Source organism: Cottoperca gobio, chromosome 4 (genome assembly GCF_900634415.1).
Source record: "Cottoperca gobio chromosome 4, fCotGob3.1, whole genome shotgun sequence".
In the NCBI taxonomy this organism is placed as follows: Eukaryota; Metazoa; Chordata; class Actinopteri; order Perciformes; family Bovichtidae; genus Cottoperca; species Cottoperca gobio.
This window is the reverse complement of record NC_041358.1, coordinates 15,508,150-15,522,215: the sequence shown is the minus strand read 5'-3', so window position 1 is coordinate 15,522,215 and position 14,066 is coordinate 15,508,150. Positions and strand designations below refer to the sequence as shown.

Here is a 14,066-nt window from a genome sequence, read left to right as displayed (position 1 = left end):
AACCTTTGTGTAACTAGTTGATTAATCAATGTATATGTTCATATGTAACCTGAGACTTCTGTCAGTACTGAAAGTATCTGTTTTGAGTTTAAATTGATTTTCTTTTGGTTAATAGATTATGGGCAAAACATTTAATAAAAGGTGACTTTGAATTCCAGTCTGATGAACTGATGATTTTATTGTGTAATTGATGAGATTGATCACAGATCAGCATCTGGTAATCTAGTTCAACCTTACATGTTAATGTGCTTTTTAAAAACATTAAGATTTATAATAACAATAAGATTTATAGTCCCAATTAAGGGAAATTTCAACTGTTGTCCTTATTATTCAGCATATCGTCCGTGTAAACCTTTAATTCATTCCAGTTCTGCCATTTCTTTATGGATTTAAAATCACACAAACTATATAATTTAAAGGACACTTATCAGAGGGAAGTGAATGAGTATAGCAGTAAAATATTGTCATTTTATTCGTTTGTTTTCACTAACAGAACAAATAGATAAGAACATTGTTCTAAATAAATATGAACGCTTTAACAAAAGTTGTTTTATTCTCATGTAAATAAATTACAACATCGTCTTTTGTTACAAAAATAAAAATTAAACCCAACCAACATGACGCACGGACTTATCCATTTCAGACTTAAGAATATGAGAATGTTTTTTCTTCTGGAAATCCTAAATGATCATAACGTGTCTACTTTATATACTTTGACAAAAGTTAATTTTCAAGGACTGAATTCTCCTCGACTGCCAGTCCGCTGTGGACTGCAGACAATCAAAATGTTAACAAAAGTTTTAAAACATATTGGTACAACAGAAGTTGGGGCTGGGCAGTTTCTTTACCATGAAATCTACAACGGAGACAAGTTGACAAAAAAATATAACTACAACTAAAAACCTCCTTCCAGTATACCAACTGATGGAAATCTGTTCTTAGATAATACATAATGTGATTTATGATACAAAATGTTCTTGCAGAGTTGTAAATGATACTAAAGAAGTCAGCTCTGACTGATACACTGGTCGATAATCATACTAAAAGAAAACGTTATTACCAACTTACTAACTGATTTATGCCATAAAACTAAATTCAGTGCAAAAGCACAGCTTCTCTTAACGTCTCCCGGTGTGATTTCTGCAGTGGTCAGTCCTGACAAACTTCACAGCAGAAGGAAACACCAGAGAGTTAATTTTATCTTCATGTACTGAAGGAGAAATCGCTTTGAATGACAGGATGTGTTGTTGAGGGTGTAATGTTGTCCGTCAGTGCTGGTTCTTCATTCCCTGTGGTTTGCCAGGTTTTTTATCCTGCTGCTGCAGCTGCAGCTGCTGCTGCTGGCCCCGACCAGGACCAGACATTCCTCTGCCACGACCACCAAAGAGACCTATCGCGAGAAATAAGAGAGCCCGGTAAATAGAGAGAATTGTCCATTCATTTTTGTTAACTGTGATAATTATTGTCACGCCAGATTTCCATTCCATCCCCTAAAATATCTGTTATCACCGCCAGTTTGCCAGGTTTGTTTTGTTCAGCGATGTTCAGGGAGAATACTAGTGTGTGCACTGAATATTAAGCTGGTCTTCAAATAGTGTTAAACTGCGCTCAATGTGATCACCTGCACTAAGCTTCAGAGCTGACTGACAACTGAAAAGTGTAACATTCACTTGAATTAATTAGCTTTTATAAATGTTGCAGCCTCTTTGACCTATGAGACTTAACATTTTCATGAGGATTTCATTGGCGAAATGTGTCTTTCACATAATTTTACTAGGTATAAAATGATCCAAAACATCTCATTAAGCTTCTGAAATGATGAGACCAAAAAAACAACAAGGGCGGTGATGCCGACTAAAAGGAAATATTTCACTACGGTCAGGTGAAATAGCTCACATCGTTGTGAACAGTTTTAATGACTCATAATTTACACCCGACAGCGCTTGTATACATAAAAGGCCTTTCGAGATTGTATTCATAAATGTTTGGGGCAAAACAAAAGTATGTGGACTTTATATTGTGAATAATTTGGATACAGCATTTAACTGTCATGCCAATATTCATATCATGACCGCAGGCACAAAAACATTTCTGCAGCAGTCTGTCTCATCAGCTGTGTTCCACTCACCTCGGCCGACTCCGCCTCCTCTTCCTTTGCCCTGCTGTTTGTTCTGCTGGGTACCTCCACGTCCGCGGCCCTTGGACACCACCTCCTCCTTCACCATGTCGATGATTTCATCGGGGATTCGCAGGTACTTGATGGTGCTTCCTCTAATGTAGCACTCAGGCATCCTCCAGAACTTATCTCCATCCTATTAGAGTGGTGTGGGGGTGTCAATGCATTTCAATCATAATGAAGCTTTTTGACAACAAACAGGTTGTGTTTTGTTAAGTGTGGGCACAACAAGCTTCAGTCTACACCTTTTCTGTCTGAAGAAGAGCTTTATTCTAGGTTGTTTTATATTGTACAATTTTGATGAATCATTTAGAGCTGCAACGATTAGTTGATCAACTGAAAAATATTTTGACGATAAATCGTTATTGTTAATGAAAAAAAGACTCAAATATGGAGATTTCTAAGAGACTGAATATATTTGGGTTTTGGACTGACAAAACAAGACATTTTAAGAAATCAACTTTGAGAAACTGGGATGAATATTTTTCTCCATTTTATAGACCAAATGATTATCTACGAAATAAAACCGGCAGATAAATTGATAATGAAATAATTGTTAGTTCCAGCCTCAGAGTGATTGGCATTTCTTTCTTATGTCCCACAATGTTTGTGTAATTATTTAAATGCCAAAAAACAAAACAATATTTTTAGCACCGAGTCTAAAGTTTTTGGGACGACAAGGATGTGAGACCAGAGCTCAGCTTTACCCTCGAGGTGCAGATGACTTCTCTCAGGTTGATGTTCATCCAGTTGTCACAGCTGACCAGGTGACCATTGTACGTCTCTCCGTTCTTCAGCTCCACCAGCTGAGGAGAGAAAGGACACAATGTCGACACAATGCAGGATGGATGACCACCAGTTCTCTCATGGTATAACCAAAAAAAGACACACCGAACTTCAAATGTGAAAGTTCAGAAGGTAGTAAAGATCAGATGTAGTTATTAAATCATATTCAACCAATTTAAACTAAAAATAAAACAGCAAAGAATGTTTTTTGTAAGAATGTTTGCAAAACAAAAATCCGATACTTTAGATGACTGACTGCTTTCAGTATGCAAGAAATGTTCACTTTCTGATCTGACAGCCTGAAATACACTTTACTTATTATTTAACAGTTTACATGCTAAATAATGGATCAATTAATGTACAGATAAAAGACAGTAAAATATGTAAAGTTGCTGCCCCATCTACAGTGCCAACATAAAGCTCAAGACAGCAGAAAGACTTCAGTGTCTCCTCACCATAGGATGGTTCTGGGCAGTCTTCAACAGAGATAGTGGAAGCTGCAAAATGACAGAAAAACATGTCACACGTAGGAATTCACCTGCCATCAACATCATTCAGTTACCTGATTAAACAGTTTCCACATGCCTTTAGGGACAAACATACTCTGATACATTGGAGAACCCATTATTCACCCAGCAGTGTTTGGCGAAAGGAGCAGGGGGATCTGTTATTTGAAACTTCTAATGGTATACATTTTCAAAAAGTTCAGAAAAGGTTTCCATGTTTTTGAGAAGGCTTGCCATTCACAGAGTTCAGGCACAGCAGCCCCCTCAATTTCATTAGAGATTGTGTCTATTGTAGTTTTTGCCTGCTAGTTTGATGGCTGTGTGGGATAAAGGTTGTCTTGCTGGCTGTATGTGCATCAATTAATATGCAAGTATACTTCATATTTTGTGCCTTCAATATCAATATAGTATTAGTACATTTCAGTGGTTTAATTGATATAATTTTACGAGTCTTACAATGCGATACCTTACCATAAACGAATAGAGGTTACCGATTTAATTTGTATTGTACGTTATACATTATAGTTAATATTTGGGGATAAGTCTGTTATTTTATTTTCTGGAAACCACATTCAAGTGTAAACCTATACAGGTCTTGATTATAAACTCCACAACCATTGACATTTATTTGGCAGTTTCAAACACTATCTAACTAATCATCCTGTGTATTCATTGTCACGCTAACTCGCCATATTTTCCGCTATGGAAGGAAACAAGAAACTACTAGTTTTAAGTTAATTCAGTTTATATCCCTATTTTAGCACGATATAGTGACTATCTATAGCTGCATGTTTAGTCTGCACTCATTTTAAAACAACCACTGTGTGTCAATTAAGTTTAATGTAGCTACTGTAACGTTAGCTAACTTAACTTAGCTAGCACACCGAGCAGAAAGCGACCCAGCGCTACAGTGCTGCTAACAGTTAGCTGAGTAGCAAACATGCTACTGAAAAGCTAAAAGACAACTATCAAAGTTTTATCTGAACACCACAATTAAATACTTACCATTGTGATAATATTTCTTTATGATTTTGTGTCTCACTTGCTGTCTTGTCCCTTCACTGACACGGGTTTACCACCTACTGTTCTTCTTCGTCATCTTCTATGTGTTTCCGGCGCCACGGTGTGCTGTATTATAAGATGCTGCCCCCTGTAGTCAACAACAGTCACTGCATGTATTATATATTTAGGTAGAGTGCTGGACTACTAACAAGTTGGTGACTGTCCAAAAAAAGTAAAGTATTTGTTTATAGTTGCCACTTTATTGTGTGCCCAGAAATAATAAACAATTTTACCCATGCTGATATTTTGTAGGACTCACAAGAAGTGCTCCAGAGAGGGATTATGTATTGATAATGAAAAGATTTTCAACTTTCCTGACAAAGGAAGAAAAAAAAAACAAGATGTGGAAATCCTCGCGCAGAATAAATCAGTGACAAAAAAATGTAAGGGTGACAAAACATACATTTTGGCAACGCACTCTGCTGTTGTCTCTTAGTAATTTTCACATACTGTATTTTCACTTTTTTCATTCTCAATTTCTTTAAATTGTGTCGATATTTAATTTAGTATGTAATTCATTAGGTTTAGTTAATTATTTCATTATTTTCAATTTATTTTCAATTTATTTATTTATGTGTTCTTATGTCACCCCCTTAACTTAACAGACATTACTCTGCTCTCAATAGCATGATACATTCAACATGGAAGCATTACATAGGCCCTATGTTATTCCCTATGTCATAGGGTAATATAGTAAAAAAAAAAATAGAATAAGTAAAAAAAAAGCAAAATTATTTTTTTTAAATATAAAATAATAACTTAACAGAAAAATTAGGCAATAAAATGTAATTTCTTAAAATAAATCCGTGTAGCATGCTAACTATATGAGCACATTTCTTATTGTTTATAATTTGGATAGACTCAAAATACTTCCTAAATGTAACTCTGAAAGGTTCAAACCGTTGGGCGAGACCTCGAGAACTTGGCTTTATGGATGTGAAGTAATCTTAATTGACAGTCCACTGAATTTTCTCGTTTAATTTTCATAGTATAGTATTACATCCAAGGCTTCCAGCATAAGTGAGTGTCAATCCTAATGTTTCTCCACAACCATATTGTGCACTGACATTCATAAAACCGATGTTAAGTTGTTTCTTAATTTTTACACAATTCATATTGGTTATTGAAAACAACACATTTTGAGATTGTTTTTGGGATAAAATATATGCACAATTTTGTAATGGATTTCTTTTGAGAGCGTCTAATTTCTGACGTAATCACGTCACGTCTCACGCTGCCTGCAGCAAGCAGGGCCGGTTGTTTTTGTGTCTGGCAGACGGAGCCGTCAGCTGTGGAGGTTGTCTCTCTGTACTGTCCTGGTTCAAAATAAAGACCGGAAAATAAAGGCAACGGATCCTCTGCAACAGGACGGGAGATGGACAACAGTAAACGGAGTGTGGTCGTTACAGGTTCGTCTTCTTTTTCCAGCCATTGTTGTCGTGTGTGTCGGCGGACTGAACATCGGGGTGAAGTGGAGGAAAAGTTGTGGAGATGACAGCTGCAAGCGGTAATGGCGTCAGGCAGCTTCACTCCGCGGCATTTTGTAGTTTAAAGAAACGTTTTGCCTACAGTTGTATGCACTTTCACTTTGTAGGCATTCAGTTATGTTGTATGTATACATATACACACACACATACTTAGTGCTACTGACAAACTAGGGGAAATTATCTTTTTGTTGTTGTTTCCTGCCTTTCTTCTCCGGCCACATCAAACAGTATAACGTTGAATGTAACGCTAAGCACAAAGTAATAAAACACCATTCAGTAGAAATGTAATGTTTGTAGAAGCTCTACAGATTTTGCAATTGTGCACTTCTTTGCAAAACACGTTAATGATAGGGACGTGGCTGTCTGTTGATGTTACCCTTTACTTTAATATACTTTATTATTGTGTATGTTTTAGGACTCTTAGGGAGGTATTTTGTAGTCATAGTGAAAACATTTTCAACTTTTCTGTTGCCTGAGTGTTTCTACTTCATGGATTTGTGTTGGGAGTTTCACAACAGTTGGACTTGTTCTCAACACCAGGCCTCTGTCCAGACATGGTGTCAGTACAGAGCTGGGCAAAGTGGTTAAAAGTAAAAACCTAATAACCAACAAATGATTTCACAGTATTTATATCCTACTGTATTAGATTCTGTATAGAAGCTCATCCATTTTATTTCTGATTTAAACACATTGCTTTGCATTATAATCTGAAAGTCTGGACCAAGAACTGTTTCCTCCTACCATAGAAGCTGCTTTGCAGGTTTCATTTTAGGAAACACATTTTGCCTCACTATTAATTAAATAAGAAACCTCCCATGTAATGATTACGGTGATATCAATATATCAGTAAATATTTATATATTACTCAGGGTGTTCTCGTAAAAGACCTTCCAGCCACTTAAATATAATATTTTCAAAATGTACAGGCTACAGACTCGAGCATTGAATCTGTGGAGGATAACAGAAGCAGTGACTTCTCAGACACAAAGGGGTGCAGAAGCTCGCAGTCCCAGCTGATACAAGACGTGTAGATTGCCTGGGAACAGCACCTTCACAATAGCGGCCCGGCTGGCAGCTGTCGGCCCCTCACTCTGCTCCTTTTCAGCAGCCTGTCAGACAGACTGATCCCCCTCCACCCAACCCCCAGGGACCCACTGACCCTAGGAAGGGTGGTGGAAGGGGATCAGTTATAGATCCCTACATAAACAAGCCGAGTGAATATACACAGGGCTGCTGCTGCTGAGATTTTATGTCATATGGAGTGATGCATGGAGCGACTTTTAGTGATTGATTTTAATTTAGCTAATTCAAGGGAAACTGTAGACATTTACATTTGTTTTATCTGAAAATATAGTATTTTAGAAATTTGTTTTACTTTTCACAGTTTATATTACAAATGCAATATTCCGCAAAGTAGATACAATACCATTTTTGACCGTATCTACAGTAGCAGTCATATGAAAAAATATTTTAAATGGTCTCTATTTAAGCCATAACAACAACAACAACACAGAAGGTACAGTAAGACTTATGATAGCCTTTTGGAAGTTGCACTACATTCGATATCTGCTTCTCCAGAGTTAATAATTATTTACACATGCTTAATTCTTTAGTTATTTTTTAGTTGTCTAAGTGATACCACCAGAAATAAAATTCCACTCTGTTCATTTTGGAAGATCAAACAGTACATGCTTGCATTTCATTTCTGTTTTGTGAAAATGCAAATGTGTAGAAACCAAACAGACTCCATAGACGTTAACGTAATGTAAACTCGGTACAGCAACCAACATAATGATCGTGTTTTACAGGTTTTGGGCCATTTGGAGAGCACACGATCAACGCCAGCTGGATAGCAGTACAAGTATGTTTTTCCCCTCTATGTTTTAATGCACATATTATTATATATTATTTATTTTATGTGATGTTAAAATGAATCAAACAGAAATCAGTATGAGCAGGTGTTACAACCAGAATTGATATGTTTGTAATCAAATACAATTAATTAAAAAACTTGACTTAGCGTTTCTTGAATATAGTAAAACCAGTCTTAACAAGTCCTTAAGCTTTTCCAAAATGCTTTATATTCATTCTGAGGACTGAAAACATCACCATTGATTACCTCTAAGATATGGCCCATCAACTTAATAAAGCGTATCATGTTTTTAGCCCAGACTTGATAGTCTGCATAAATACTCTTCATCGTAAGTTGTTCGTAAATGTAATAAAATAAGAGTAGGTGTGTGACTTTTTCAAAATTAATTTCTCATGCGGAGCCTGTTTTTGTGGCAGTTACATGATGCTCTGATAGTAACCGGCCGGCTGCGCACCGTGCAGCAGCATGTCGGAGGCTCTGTGTGTCCTGCTGGAGAAACTGCATGTGGGGGATGACGATGGTTGTCAGGGTGTCTAGACGGACTTGATAAGGATATTAAAGGCAAACAAAAGGCCGCTTTGTGGCGGGGTCACAGACATGGTCAAACAAGCCTATTTTCAATACAAGTGGGGGTCAGTGTCCAGCTATTTGTCCTGCAGGGAGATTGGGGGAGGTGTCAGTCCACTGAGATTTATCTTACTTATAATAATGTATGATTGCATCTTTTACAAGTGAGAGACATCTGTCCGCTAAGAAAACGCAAAAAAGGACTGTACTTTTACCTGCTCAATTTTCAAAATGTACCAAATGTTTAGAGTTAGATATCAATTCACAGAAACATTTGCCCATAGGTTTTGTCATTAGTTACCCCAAACTGTACAGTTTGGGGTATTTCTTTGCGTCACGAAAAACAAGTACTGCGAAAGTAAAGAATTATAAATCTAAAATAGAAATTTGATTTATAAACCTAAAACAATATGAGAAATATATATTTTAAAAATGTGGAATTTATCTATTTTTCAAATGAAAAGAGATGTACAGTGTTAAAAAATGAAGAGTAATATGCAAAATATGGACCAAAAAATGTGAAAGTGTTAAAAGAGTACGTGCAAAATAATAATCTAAATATTTGCGTTAATGTTTTGGGTCAAGTTAGAAGAGACTAGAAGAGACTTTCTGTTAACCTTGTTGATAAAGCCCGCTGCGGTCCGGAAGAAATGCGTACATTCTCATTAGATTTGGATTATTTTGGATTGAAAATATTGCTTTTAAACTTATAATAATATATATTTTGCTTTATCACCCTTTAGCTGACGACATGTAAGGACATATTTTAGAATGAGCTGTCAGTGGGCTGTATGTGTGAAGAGGGAGTAGACCAAGAGAGCAATGAGCAGTATTCATTTACCAAATGAGTACACAGTTTGAGAAGGGAAAACATATTCAATAAAAGGCTGCTGTTGCTATTCTACAAAAAAGGAATACATTTTATTCATCAAGGTTATCTATTACAGTTTCATAAAATGAGTTTTTTAAAAACTAACCTCAAAGGTCCACCTACTAGCTTCAGAAGATGCTCGGGATAAAAACATTTATGTTTTTGTTTGTCCTGTCAGGAACTGAAGAAGCTCGGACTGGGCAGTGAAGTGGACCTGCATGTGTCCGAGGTTCCTGTAGAGTACCAGACAGTCCAGAGTTTGGTTCCTTCATTATGGAAGAAGCATCATCCACTGGTAAGAGGAGAATGTGGAGTGACCTCTCCACATTATTCCACTTTTTAAACCGCAATACAACAACTCAGTTCCAGGTTAGGTCTGATTTTATTGCCACAGCTTTCAGGTCTTGTGAGCAAATGAAAAGTATAATTTAATCTGCTAAGCCCTCAGAACAATCAGATAAAAACAAATGTGTGCTGCGTTAAATTACATTCAATTATCAAATTATGCAACAAATTACTGGCTTGGATATGGCTCTGACAAAAGCTGAATTCTGACTTGTGTTTTTATTGCTTCCTTTGTTTGCCAGTTGATAGTTCATGTTGGAGTCTCAGGTATGGCCACCACTGTCACGTTGGAGAAGTGTGGCAGAAATCACGGCTACAAGGGCCTGGACAACAGCAGCTTCTGTCCTGATACACAGTGTTGCATTGTGGGAGGCCCGGACTGTATCAACTCAGTTATTGACATGGAATCAGTCTGTAAGAGAGTGAGCGCCTCGGGGCTGGGAGTAGTTGTGTCCGTCTCCAAAGATGCTGGAAGGTGATTATTTAGTTGTTGTTTTTTATATTTAGAATAAATATTTTGTTCTGGCTGACCTCTGGATCACATGCTTCAGCTCCTGAGGGATAAACACTTTGTTAAACACACAAATCCGCTATGCACAATATTTACTCTGCATTTTGAGGTGCATTTAATTTGACAACTTGTATACAGTTTGACTGACAGCTGAAGTGAAACTGTGTGCAACAAAGTCTGGAGTAAAAGTAGGAACTATTGCTTATCTGTTCAACTATCTGTTCAAATCTGACCTGAACATTAAAACCTTCATGAAAATAGGATTTATTGCAGCACTGTTGAATTACACCGCATTAGTTTTATATAGGTGCATCTAAAAGAAACTGGCAGCTGAGTGTAACTTTGCCAATTCCGTGCGAGAATTTCTCATCACTTAGTGGCCGACAAATGTGCTGATCCTGATGTATCTGTGATGAGATAGAATCAGCCATGCTGAGATATTAGTCAGGCTGAAGTGACAACATCAACAGTGGTCGGTTTATCTGATCTGATATTAAAAATGATGTCATTTAAGATATTGTATGTAACATTTCCGCATTAAAATGTCTTAAAACGACTTATATTATCCTAAATGTTTCCAACTATTTTGAAATCTAAAGAAATCTGTCGGTTGAATGAAGATCTCTTTCATTTGGTCGCCTGTAATGGTGACGTATCCTCTTTGAGCATGCATCTGCGTCGTGATGTCTGCCAGAAGCTGTCATAAAAAGATTTGTTAATCCAGATCTTTGTCGTTTTTAACTATATGTTTTAACCCAATGAAGGATTTTAGTCATTGGACATTTTGATCCTAAATTAGCAGATAAACAAGCTGAGCAAGCATTCAGGGAAGCCAAACAGCATCGGAGGAACACTGATTTCTAACGTAAAACTGCTTTAATTTTGTGTTTTTACCGCTCCCGGTAAAAACCTCCTGAACAAGGAACACTGAAGGAATCCTAACCAGGACAAGCAAACTCACATGATCCCACCACCCTACTTCAGGACACCACCAAACTCCGTCTTTTGTTTTAGTATTTTTTGAGAGGCCGCTAGTTGCAGAAAATGACGTGTGCGGCTAATCTATGGTGTTGGTATGCGGTTATTTACAGTCATTTGAGGCTTTGCTTTCTTCCCTAACAGGTATCTATGTGATTTCACCTACTACACGTCTCTGTACCTGAGCCATGGTCGCTCTGCCTTCGTTCACGTGCCTCCTCTTGGAAAGCCTTACAGCGGGGAAGACCTGGGCCGTGCGCTGCAGGCCATCATCCAGGAGATGCTGGAGCTTATGGACCAGGCCGAAGAGAAAATCCACTGCCAGCAGCACTTCCACTAAGTGACCTCCAGATGCCAACCAGCCTCTCCGGCCCTCACCACAAAAGAGAAATTGCACTTAACCACAAGTAGCCAAACTTCTTCTCTTTTTTTGTTTTTGTTGTCTTTACTTAGACAGAATGAAAACTTCAGTGTATCGCATGTTTCCAGCGTTTGTTTCTCTTTGTCTTAGATTTCTGCTTCATGTTTCTCTCGCCCTGACTTACTTATGTTTTAATGTCTCCCGATGGTGAGAAAATATAAAATGGGAGTCTCAAGCCAAACTGTGCTGTTTCACACTTGATGTTGAATTTTTTCTTGAGTCCTTTTTCTTTATAAGAAGTTGTTATTTTGCCTTCTTTTTCAAAGGTTATTTAATCAGGGAGCGGGTTGGTTCCAGCTCATATTCCCCCCAGTTTTGTCGGCCCAATTCTGACAGAAAACCCCCAAATCCACCATCCAATTGTATTATAGCTGCACAATTAGAAAATATGGAGCATTGCGATTATTGTACCACATACATTTTCAGATTGAATTAAATCATTTCCTCTGAGGGAGTTTTGTCTTGAAGCACAACTTCAACACCAAAGCAAGACACAAAATATACTATTAGTGTTATTTTGAAATAAAAGTACCTCACTCCTCATTTAATATAATGAGTTGCTTACGTTTTATCTTAAATACCTAAACAAATTGTTTTAAACAACTTGCAACATTTCAAGACAAAACCTGCAAAATCCCAAAAACATTTGTGCAGCGCTCATTTTTATCCCTTTATCAAAAGCTTTCCGTTGTTCCCTTCATTGAATCAGATATAGCTGCTTATTTCACCTGAGGATTTGATCTGATGAAGTTGGACTCTCAGTTCAGTCAGAGTTGGGCCTGTAATTTTATTTCTGTAGCACTTTTCTTTTTCTTGTTTTTTACTTAATCTGGAATATGGACAGCAATTTTAGCCATGTGAATTCTTGCATTTAGTATTTTTATTTTCCGTCACTTTACCCTGAAATATGTAGCTTCCAGATATACACGCATTTATTTTTTATCTTTTTTTGCCAACAATTATAATTATTATGCATGTGATGTACGTATACTTTGTAGGTGAGTTTTTCTTTATTTTCCTGCGCTCTGTTTTGTTCTGACCTGTTAAACAAACTGCAGCAGATTCCTTCACTGTTTGGGATGGTGCCTCTTCCAGGTGTAAATGTTATGTTGTATGGCTTTTTTTAATTATTGGATTGTCTTCTGTTTCACTGTGTAAACCAGCTGAGTCGTCAGAGCAGCACATGTCACCAAACACAGCTTCAGTCTGATCAGTTTTAGTAGAAATTGTAGGCATTGAATGGCCTGCACTCTGCTTCAGCACCCTGTGTATCCACAGAAAATATATTTGTCTGTTGTAAACTTTCTTAACTAGTCTTAGGAAACTAACACTGTGCTTAGCGTTGCAGCAGTGCCATGGCCTTTCAGTGAGTTTTTAATAAAATGTTTTTTGTTTTTTTTATCAACTAAGCAAGTTGAGTTTAAGTAAATTGGCATGTTTTTCAGCAGTGTGTGTGTGTGTGTGTGCCATTTTAATTGCTATTCAGCACTATGGTTTGTACCACCTGGTAGCATCCTGGAGCACTAAGCTGAACAAAAATGAACTTCTTCTCAGACCTAAAATTTTCCTTTGGTTGTTCAACTTAAATCTTGGCTGTGTGATTGAAAAATGTCTTATGAACTTGTTGGAATGACGGGCAGGTTTTAGTTCCGAGTTTGCAGGTGCTGATATTTTACTATGTGGCTTTGTGAGTGTCGAGAAGTGAAAGGGATGTGGAGGAGCTGCCCCTAAAATGTTGCTCACAAAAGTGAAAGCCTCAAGTTTACATATGAGGTGACCTCTGACCCTGTGCCTTGTTGTTGTTTATGTGTGTTATGAAAAGGCCTTAAAAATACTCAGCGGGTCAGTTCAAAGATATATTACTGATGTGTGTCAGTCAGATGTGTGGCTACCTCAAAAATACTTTTTTTATCACTGTGTGCTCTGTTGTACAATAACATTATGGCTCTGTGATTTATTGTGAGTTTCTCTGTATAGGGAGAATCCTCTGAGCGGTGTCTTCTGCTTCTGACATTAACAAAGCACTGTTACAATAAGATATCTTGGCTTTTGAAAGGAAAGACTGAAATAAAGTGAATTAAAGGATTACAAGTAACGACTTTGTCGATTATTACAACTCTGTCTTTTTTTCCACTACTCATTAGTTATATCTATTAAAAGCATGTCATTTATTTGTCAATGGTGTTAATGTAAAGTTGACAGAGATGGTATAAAAGGCCTATTAAAGATCATAGATGTTACTGTAACGCACCACTGTGTCAAATAATTGGCATGACATCTGCTTTCGTGGTTAGCTACTGCAATTTTGCATAAAAAAATGTAGAAGAGGAAAAAGTACTGCTTGTGTATTAATAGTATGCTGTTTTAGTGCTTAGTATGAAAACATGAACATATTATAAGCTTATTGTTTAGGAGCAAGGGAAATTATGCAAAACATGCGCCAGCAGGGTCAGCTCTCGGTTGCTTGTACTTTCTAGGTAATG

The 14,066-nt window shown here is 37.2% G+C and overlaps 2 protein-coding genes across 3 annotated transcripts; one reads left to right on the top strand and one right to left on the bottom strand.

The window, feature by feature from the left end:
• Positions 1–446: 446 nt before the first annotated feature.
• On the bottom strand, positions 447–4,589 carry lsm4 (LSM4 homolog, U6 small nuclear RNA and mRNA degradation associated). Its single transcript, XM_029429296.1, has 5 exons — positions 4,474–4,589; positions 3,418–3,459; positions 2,884–2,982; positions 2,129–2,312; positions 447–1,390 (listed from the first exon to the last, which is right to left on the bottom strand). Exons 1-5 carry the CDS (start codon positions 4,474–4,476, stop codon positions 1,269–1,271), a joined length of 450 nt encoding a protein of 149 aa, XP_029285156.1. The 5' UTR covers positions 4,477–4,589; the 3' UTR covers positions 447–1,268.
• Positions 4,590–5,768: 1,179 nt separating this feature from the next.
• Positions 5,769–13,699, top strand: LOC115007530 (pyroglutamyl-peptidase 1-like). Of its 2 annotated transcripts, none has more exons than XM_029430450.1 (5): positions 5,769–5,939; positions 7,826–7,878; positions 9,507–9,623; positions 9,916–10,148; positions 11,307–13,699. In XM_029430450.1, the coding sequence occupies exons 1-5, from the start codon at positions 5,906–5,908 to the stop codon at positions 11,500–11,502; spliced, it is 633 nt and encodes a 210-aa protein (XP_029286310.1). In that variant the 5' UTR covers positions 5,769–5,905; the 3' UTR covers positions 11,503–13,699. The 2 variants fall into 2 exon arrangements, with proteins under 2 accessions (XP_029286310.1, XP_029286311.1); XM_029430451.1 differs by having other exon boundaries at positions 5,781–6,037.
• The last annotated feature ends 367 nt before the right edge of the window (positions 13,700–14,066 follow it).